At 37.9% G+C, this 9,763-nt stretch overlaps 1 protein-coding gene across 1 annotated transcript; it reads right to left on the bottom strand.

The window, feature by feature from the left end:
• Positions 1–2,799: 2,799 nt before the first annotated feature.
• Positions 2,800–7,028, bottom strand: LOC135940815 (uncharacterized). The gene is made up of 8 exons (XM_065485880.1): positions 6,914–7,028; positions 6,642–6,856; positions 6,391–6,575; positions 6,202–6,337; positions 5,924–6,146; positions 5,599–5,870; positions 4,679–5,097; positions 2,800–4,619 (listed from the first exon to the last, which is right to left on the bottom strand). Exons 1-7 carry the CDS (start codon positions 7,012–7,014, stop codon positions 4,694–4,696), a joined length of 1,536 nt encoding a protein of 511 aa, XP_065341952.1. The 5' UTR covers positions 7,015–7,028; the 3' UTR covers positions 2,800–4,619; positions 4,679–4,693.
• Positions 7,029–9,763: the final 2,735 nt, after the last annotated feature.

The following is a 9,763-nucleotide window of genomic DNA, read 5'->3' as shown; positions in this document are numbered from 1 at the left end:
TTTTTGTTATAACAAAAAATATGTGCATACACAATTCTTGGTTTTAAACTAAATAAACAAAAAGGCAGCTGTTTTGTTCTCTGACAATGAGCTCTTTAGTTGATCCTGAACGAGATCATGCGTCAATCTTTTCACCTGTGCTGTGCGTTGTACATATATGATCTGTTTCGACTTTGAGGCATGCATAATGCATGCTGGAGCAGAGATAAACGCACACACTTCGCAGCAAATTGCTCTGGGGTGGTCGGCGCGCAGCTGCTTTCGGGCCGAAGATGAAGTGCGAGTCCTTTGAAATGCATATTATGCGAGAGACGCGTCTCAAAAGAAGTGTCTCTCTTGATGGGCCAGCTTGCATGCTTCGTCTTGTGGCGATCGGCAAGACCCCGGGGGAAGCTGCGCGTCTTAAGTGAGCCGGCCGGGGTACACGTGATAATGTATGTAAATCGCATTATGTTAATTCGCGGCCGGCCGAAACTAACTGAGACGAGATGGCTCATCAGCGATGCGCACCGTCAACACCAACTTTCGGCCGCGCATTTACATTTCATGATCTGTTTTGCTACACACCTTTGTAACACATGCTGCGCTTCATTAATTCGATCGCCGAGCCAAGTTTATGCGCTCAGCCTGCCCTGCTCTCGCATCATCAACACTCATTATTAATTTCCCGACCACTACCCTCCGGCTAATTGTTTCTTGCGAGCTTGAGAAGCGCGCCAAGTGCGTTCAATTTGTCCAAACTTTCAGCTAAAATATTAATTAATCTTCATCCAACCAAACCTACACAAGTTTTGCAAATTTCCCAAATTTCATCAGAGAACGCAAAAACTCGCATTTTCCGGAAAAACCCACTGCATTGCAAAAAAAACGTTTTTTTTCTTAATTTCACCAGTTGCATAAACCCTCAGTGTTTTTTTTTGTCATTATTTGGTGGGTGCGGTGCGGTTGCGGGTGTTTAATGTATGCGGGTGCGGTTGCATGCACTAAAAAACCACGAAATATTTTTGTGAAACCACCAACAGATGGCGCCACTGTATACTTTCATAATAAATTTAGTTTTAAGGCAATTTCCGCTGCGATTTCAGACTCAATCCTGCTAATGTGCTTTCTTCACTTAATATGCTTTCTTTTGACGTGCTGAAAACCAAAATCGGTTGAGCCATTCGCCGTAGAAACGTTGGAAAAGATTTTCTGTATTTCAAAAAATAGCTTCTCACGATTTTACGGTGATTTGCTTAACCGATTTTGGTTTTCAGCACGTCAAAGGGAAGCAGATTAAGTGAAGAATGCGCACAGTGGCAGGATTGAGTCTGAAATCGCAGCGGAAGTGCCTTAAAATTAAATTTATTACGAAATTATACGGTGGCGCCATCGGTTGGCAGCTTCAAACACTGAGGGTTTATACAACTGGGGAGTTTTTCGAATTTTGAAGATCTAAATATTCTCATGATGGACGACCATAAATAGGGATTTTTAAAAAAACCCAAAAAATTAGTACAAAAGCCACAGGTTTTACCAAAAGACCGAAAATTTGAACTCTTAACCGTAATTTTCCATGATTTCTGACTTTTTTGCGCCAAATGTGACCTTTGCGGGGTTTAATTCGGAAAAAAATGCGGAAACCCCTAAAACTGGTGGTTTTTTCCAGCTGTTTTTTTGCGCAAAAATCCATTGGAGCATTTTTGCTCAGTGCAAAATTGGAAAACCCTGATTATCATTCATGTTAAGTCTTAAAAGTTTTGCTCGCAATTAAAAGAAGAACAAAGCCGTGATTATAAGCAAGACGTCAGAGCAGATTTTTAGTGCAATAGTGAGCATCAGAACGACACAAGGGGCCATAAATAAAGGGTTGTGCGAATGCGAAGTGAGTTTCTCGCCATGCCGTTTTATAAACGAAATGCAAAACAGAGAATAAGTTGCAAGCGCGTAATGACAACGACTTAATTTATAATTCCTTTCTTCAGCGCGCAGAGAGGCTCTCTTCCTTTTGCGCGGCGCGCACAATGTTCGTTTCGTTTTCGTGTTTGAATTTATACATACATATAAATGCCGCGGGTACAAATGCAGCGCTGAAATAACGATAAATTACGTTTAGACACGCTGGGATTTCTTTCTCTCGCGTCGCACCATTGCAGCAGCGGCTGAAGCCGCGGGAGTGAAAACAAAAGTGAGTTTTAAATCTCCTCTTTCGGCAACTTTCTTTTTGAAACCCTGCGCTTTTGCCGTGCTTACTTTAATTCCCTTTCGCGCTGCGCCGAAAGAATTAACAACGTACGACGCCGGAGCTAGAGCGGTCGGTGTTTGTGTTGTTGGCGAATTTGAATAATATTCTTGCCGCGCTCTCAGAGCTGAGAGTAGGGAAAGTCCCCCTTTTTCGGTGGTGGCAAAAGGGTGCCTCTCATGGATTTGACTCGCGTCACAGCAACCGGCGGCAAATGCACTTTAGCGCATTAAATGCAAATAATTTACCCGCAATCTTCCAATCCATTTCGTATTTGTTTAACGTCTGTAGTGTGGCAATAAACAACACTTTTAAAATGTCTTAAATTTGCTTTCAATTAAAGACGAAACACTTGAAAGAGAAAAATAAAATGGTTAAATAAAATTATTACTATTTTTGATCAATTTTTTAATGTTTACTTGTACAGATTTTCAGCCGATTTGGACAATCGTTTTATAGTAGTTTAAGGCGTCTTTTGATGATTTGTTATTGTTAAAATGGCTTCAAATTGCATTCTAGTGCTCATTTGACTGTCTCGTGAGGGTTCGAAGCTTAGAAAACAATAAATTCACAGCTAATCTTATTTTATAAAGTGCATATTTATTATTATGACAGATTTAAATTCTTACAGGTCTAGCCAATTTGAGTAATTAACGCGATTGGTGCTATAATTCACCCTGCTATGATCGCAACTGTCACCCAACTAAAAAGTGCAAACACAAAAGAGTCTTTGCGTGTCATTACAAGAAAAAAATGTGTTGCAAAAGAATCGATTCAAACATAAAAGCTATTTTTCTCATGATTATATCTCTTTGTAACACTTACTGGAAGTTTTAGAAAATTATTTACAGTTTTTTCACCATCAATCGGTTGTATTTGCATCGTCAGCGTTGTACTCTATTTCTGCGTTCGCTGTCGATGCAAAGCTTATCAAGCTAACAATATTGTTTTTGTCTTTCCAATAATTGCCGTGTATTAGTTCTGCCAAAGCAATTTCAGAAACAGGAACACAATTTCTCTGTAATTTTCACAGGCTTGCCCTCGACTTTCACGTAAGGTGGTGTGAATATTTTCAACATATTAAATATGTGTTTCAAGTCTTCAGCTATGACAACGTGCGTAAATTTATTTGCATCGGATTTACAGGCCTTCTGGACTAATTTTCTGTGTTTTTTTATATTTTTCCTTTCATTTGATGCAGTGGCGTAGAACAAGTCCACGAATTTTCTGCAGCTTGCTGCAATTCTCCGTAGTTCACATGGTTTTGGTGATCCCTGAGCCTGGAGTTTCAAGTCTTCGTCAAACAATTGTAGATCAGACGTGCCATTCTCTTCGACATCGTGCAGGTATTTCTTGGCAGTGAAAAATCCAGCGAATGACTCGTGCACAAATTTGAGTCTATCGTTTTCTAAGTTGGCAACACCGAAGCTGTATAATTTTTCCAAATCTTGTTTGCTCCTTATAGGATCGGCCCCGTTTAAGCATTGGAAAGCTATTCTTTCGAGTAGTTTCATAGAAGAATCTACTTTATTCTGAAAAAGGATTTCATTGTTCTTGTCATATCCTTTCTGAACTAAACACATTTCCACTTTTCGCCGTACCACTTTGTCGTAGATTTGATACAAATTGCCTCCGCTATTAATGACCAACGAAAGGTGCAATGGATTTTCCAAAATATCCTTGATTGGAAAAGTCTCTATAAATGATTCGCAGTCCTTGTCACTTTCGTTAGTTTCCAGGCTCACGAACTCGACCTGATTTTTCTTGTCAAAAGGCTTGATGCTTACCAAAATGGAATTCGAAACAGCTCTCAAAATTACACTCGCTTCGTGAGGTCTCGTTGCGATCCAAACGGAAATTTTGTTTTCTTTCAAAGCTTCTATCAATTTAAGTACCTTTCCATGATTATCAGTACTGATTTCGTTGAAAGCGTCGAGGAAAACGATGCGTTTGTTGGATCCTTTCAAATGTGCAGCTTTCTCTTCAAGGAATTTTGCTGTGTCCAGTTGTCCAACACTAGGAAGCGATACAAACAGCATTTTGACATCAGGATTCGATTTCCCGAGTTGATATTGGATTTCCTTCATCACCGTTGTTTTTCCTGAGCCAGCACCAGAACTCAAAATCCAAACTCGAGTCTCATTCAATGCGCCTTTCACCTCTTCGAATAATTTTTCAAAGTCCAAAGTGTCCAAAGGATCTTCAGATCTTTTTACTGAAAATTGAGGTGTTACGAAAGGTCTCGGAACATCAGGGAAATAGAGATGGTAAGGAAGAGTTGAGTTAAGCATATCCCTTGAATTAGAAACCAGCAGACAAGTTGCTAGCATTTCTTGTAGACATTTTTCTCCTTTCAGCTCCTGGCTCTGGAAGATTTCGATCAATGCCTGGAGCTTATCTGAGGAAAAAATAATTTCTTTGTAGATCATCTTACTCAAATTTGGAAGAAAATAATACCTCTGCTGCGCAACACTAGAACAAGCCAGCCACTGTGGTTGGTAGCTTGGATGTCATATACGTCCTGGGGCGAAATCTAAAATCAATTTTTCTAGTGTGATTTTTTAAAATTTTCATAATTTTATAAAAAATTGTAATTACAAAAACGCCTAAAGTGGTAAATAACAGTCTAAAATAATTATATGAAAAATCACTTGCATTGTCGCCCTTTGGTGATGCTTCCTGATCAACGAATATGAAAATTTTTGGCTTCCCTATCCACTTGTCGTTTGCTGGGCCGATAAAGCTGTGCACAATGTCCGTGACTGCAACCTCAGTTTGGTCCATTAGCACGCACATCTCTTTTTGTTCTGGGTTTTCGCTCAACCGACCAAACACGCAAGTTAAAACGCAGCCAACGTTAGAGTCCACCTTAGACGCTGAAAATCAAATTGGGGAATATCAGTTAAAATTTTAATTCATAATAAATTTTGAAGCATTTTCTCCTGGTGACATAACATATATTTTTATAAAAAAGTTCATTAAGTATTACGGTAAAAATAATTCCATAAAATTATATTTTATTAAATAAAAGAGATGCGTGAGATGCGTTGTTAATTTAACAATATGCTCACTGTCAATATTTTTTTTGCTCCTGGTGGTTTTTTAGTTATGGCAAAAAAACACCAAATGCGCGTCGGGGCAGATCAGGCGTTTTTCACGACAGATCTTTTGAGATATAAAATTCCTTATTTTTTAGTTCAGTTATTTCCTGCTGTATCTATTCATAAAGAAAAATATATTTAGAGTTTATACCTCAAATAGGCGTAATCAATTCTACAAGAAAATGAAAACTATAAGAAAAAAGTTGTAGATTTTCCTAGAAAAATATTCATTCAAAACCTCAATCAAGTTCAGTCTTTAGCTCAACAATTTCATACCATCTTCGCAGTACAGCTCCAGTGTTTCTTTGCTCAATACCTCCATATCAGTTTCAAAATTCAGATTTTGAGACAGGGCGTTATTGATTAAAGTGACACCATCGTCAGCCATTGAGTAGAAAATAAAGGCAAGGCGTCGTCGCATGTATTGTCCTGAACGAGATTTCCACGGATAAATTTCTGCAGGCCCTTTCATGGCCGCAGGTATTCCTGGTTTTATCGATCCTGTCGAATCAGAGGATGACGAGTCGTTGGTGGTACTTGAAGTTCTTCTGTAATCACTCATAAAATACTTTTGTATAACTCCATCAAATTAAATTCTCACCCAGAAGATATTATAAACTTGCTGTCTAGGCCGAAAAATTTAATTTCCGGTGTCTGGCGGATGATATTTTTCATATCTATGCCGTTGAAAGAGCCGTGGATTTTAGACTGAATTAAAGTCAATACATTTATCAGAAGTTCACTTTTCTCCATAGAGTTTAGGACTTGGCAAATATGGCGTACAAATGTAGTTCCAACTTCTTTGTCACGCATCGCCCGGATAGCTGAAACGGATCGAAATTTGAGAAATTTTGAGCTCACATCTCTAAATAATCTTACTCTCAACCGTTGCATAGAAAACCACCAAGTTGCGCATTTGAGGAAAGCTCGTAATTTGACACGAATTTCGGTTGTTAAAATCCTGAAAAGTTTGTTCTGGGCTGAACGTTTTGTCAAACAGTTTACCCCGGCACGGCTGTAAATGCAAATGGTTTACGTTTCATTTTGGATGAAAATGGATAAACTTACACCAAAATTTACAATTTTCAGGCATTTTTCGAACCTGGTCAATTTACTCAAAGACTCAAAAACCTCAGTGGTTGTGAAGGAAATATATTTATCCGAGTTCTCGTCCTCATAGTGGTCTGTATAAATTTCTCCCTCAATATGGCCATGAGAGAGGAAGTAAATCAGAAAAACCGACGGCACATCATCTAATTAATGATATTATTAAAATTAATATTTAAAAACTAAACAAGATCAACTTTCACGAGTGTTACCTTTGGATTCGAAAATGCGGAAAAGCGCATTATTATCGTCTGATAGCATCCTAAGCAAAATATCTCTTTTCATCGACAAAAAACTTTTGAATTTGCAATTTCGATTCTTCTCAAAAGTATTCCTCAGGTTTGTCACGTCTTCCGTGTCACCATGTCGAATATCATCTTTATCCTTAGAATTTTTAAAGTCGTAGTGAAGTACAAGAACCCAAACACTACAAAGGACAGTTTTTGCCATTAAAATAAAAAATTTAAAAAATTGTCTCTCATACTTGTCAGCGATCTGTTTTTTGATTTCATCGTTTTCGGTCCACTCAAAATATCCAAGACTAGCCTTTTTTCTGAAGCTTCCGCCTCTCTCTGGCCCCTCCATGGTTTCTTGATCGAAAACCTGAGAAAATATAATTGGCAAAGTCTTAAACAAAAAGAATTTAAGATATCTAGAATTCCAGGGCGTTGAAGGTTAGACTTTTTCAATCACCTCATTTAAAGTAGAAACACTATAGAATTGATTGCTAATAAGATAACACACAAACTATACCATCAAAAATCTTATTACGCCTTTCAAAAAATGTTTTTCTAATAAAAATGAGATGGTGGTGCGTAAAGACTCATCGGGGCAAAAGCTTTAAATAAAAGGAGTTGATATATTTAAGAAGAAAAGGCGTGTAGAATATGGTTAGACTTTTTAAATCAACTCTAATTTTATGAAGAAAAATTAAAGGACAAGTATACGTATATTATACTGATTAGATAACACACACAAACCACTGTCGAAAATATTATTAAGCAGGACTTTCAAAAAACGAGTTTCATATAAAAACGCATCATCAATTGGGAGTTTAGCTTTGCTGTGAAGAAAACGAACAACAATTATGATATGGTGGTGCATAAACAATAGCATCCCTCATCGAGGCAAAGGCTTTAATAAAAAGCATAATGAGATTAGAAGAAAGTCGAAGAATGGTTAGACTTTTTCATTCACCTCATTTTAAAAAGAAACATTAGAGGACAACGTATTACTGATAAGGTATTGCACAAACCACCGTCAAAAATCTTATTTAGCAATTAAAAAATGCGTTTCATATAAAAACGCATCAATTGCAGAATTTTAGTTTTACAGTTAAGAAAACGAACAACATTAATGAGATGGTGGGGCGTAAACATGAAATCCTTCATTGACTAAGAAAGTAATAAAACTCACGAAACAATATCAAATCTCACGTTACTTTCTTGCGTATGCAAATTACAGTTTTTCTCACCTTATAGGTCTTGTAAGGAGTCCCCGTGCGACAAGACTCACAAGAGTTTATTCTTAAAAGTGATAAATAATCCAGAGATGCATTAATTTACGTACTGGTTCTTATCATCCTTTGATAGTGAATCATAAAAATTGCAATCGCGCACAATCATCAAATGATGGAGATAAAATGGGTGGATTAATCTTTTCGTCTTTTTGCGCATTTACACAAAACAATCCCAATTTCTTTATTTTTTTACAATTTTAACATTTTCGCTGCCACTATAAATTCAACTGTCATTTGCATATTTTGTACTTTTTTAACCTCTGCTTAGCACATCCCGTTGGCTATGAACTCCGGGTTCCAGGTCCCAATAACACCGCCGAGCGGATAACATGGGGCCCGAGTGGCCACAGAGGAGCTTGGGCCCAATTCCACACCGAGGTATTTAATTGAAACGCCAGGTGCGAAAACCAGCACGTGGCGAGTCGACGCCGGTGAGCCTTCCAGCCTGTTGATCTAATTTGAGCATATTAACCACTTTTTGCCATTTCTGACATTGGGCAGCCAATATCAGACCCCCTTTGTTCAAATTGAATAAAATTTATTTGATATTCAATATAGCTAACCGCATTATGAGCTTGCTTATACTATTTTTAGATCTCAAAACAATGTCAATTTAAATTGGCTATAAATCTATACCTCATAAAAATTGTAACAGTTCAGTTTTAAAAGTAAAATATTAGTGACATTGCAAAAATTTTTAATTTAGTAAAAATGTCATTTTATTATGAAATAATTAATTATCATTTACATTTTTTCTTTTTTTGTTGCGAGCCACTTAAAAAATAAAAATAGCAGCCAACATAACGATTACAAATAGATAAAAAATGTACATTCATCATGGGACGAAAGCTATATAGTAACTTTTAAGATTATATTTTGAATGATTCTCTCAACAAAACTAGATTCTTCTTACCTCTCAAGAATTCAGATAGAACATTGCAAATTTATTTAACATTTTAATTAAAATGAGAGGTTCTACCGTTAAAAATAAATTTTCCTTGGAAAAGATCAGTTTGAAGTTTGTCAGAAGCAAGAAGTTGCTGCAAACAGCCTGAGGCGTGTTGGCGTTTTGTTCGGAAATTTCGGCGGGCCGGCCGTTTCTCATGCATGACTCGCTCTGGCACAATATTTGTCCAAACTCGAGGGAAATTCACTCGTCGGCAGCATTAGCATCTCTTGGAGCGCATTATTCAAAGCAGCCTCGTCCGAAACTAAATAATACATAAATAATAATGCTGCGGCACGAGACGCGAGAAGGAGAAGAGCGAAACTTCACAAGAAACGTCTCTGCGCGCTTCTTGAGATGCAAATCGGCCGCTCGCATGTGAAATTAATTATTATTCGGCGGCCTGACCGCACGCGTCTTACAAGGAAAGGAATCATCATCGCATCCCCGCATGCCGACAACATCAGTCACGCGTGCCTCTTCCGCCCCATGTTGCCGCCTCCGGGGACGTTTTGTTAACGAGGGTTGAACTCTTCATCGGACGCGCCAATTAGCATTTAACGCTCGTCTGATTACCATTCATCAGCCGCGCGCGCGGAGAAAGCATCTTCGGCTTCCGCTGCTCAAAACCTCCTGCTTCCCTAATTCATGATGATGTGTTGTGCTCATTTAATTCGACGAGTGCATATTCTGATGCAGCGAACGTGGAGCCAATTGTGATTAGGGATGCAAAGTTTACAATAGAAATTCTTCTCCTGCTTCTTGGTGTAAGTAACAAATGACCTGGATCCTGGATCACCGTGTTAATTTTTCCTTTTTCTTGTTTGAAGAAAATTAAATTTTACTAAATAACTTTTACTTAATTGGCT

This window comes from Cloeon dipterum, chromosome 3 (genome assembly GCF_949628265.1).
Source record: "Cloeon dipterum chromosome 3, ieCloDipt1.1, whole genome shotgun sequence".
NCBI classification, from domain to species: Eukaryota; Metazoa; Arthropoda; class Insecta; order Ephemeroptera; family Baetidae; genus Cloeon; species Cloeon dipterum.
The sequence above is the reverse complement of the archived record's forward strand: the minus strand, read 5'-3'. Positions and strand labels throughout refer to the sequence as shown.

Bases quoted from the DNA above. Each gene is read 5' to 3' on its own strand.
- LOC135940815 (XM_065485880.1), bottom strand. From the start codon at position 7,014: ATGGAGGGGCCAGAGAGAGGCGGAAGCTTCAGAAAAAAGGCTAGTCTT. The intron at 6,147-6,201 runs GTAAGATTATTT...GATCCGTTTCAG, and splicing joins TTTCTATGCAACGGTTGAGA to CTATCCGGGCGATGCGTGAC. The intron at 5,098-5,598 runs GTATGAAATTGT...TTTGATTTTCAG, and splicing joins GGAGCTGTACTGCGAAGATG to CGTCTAAGGTGGACTCTAAC.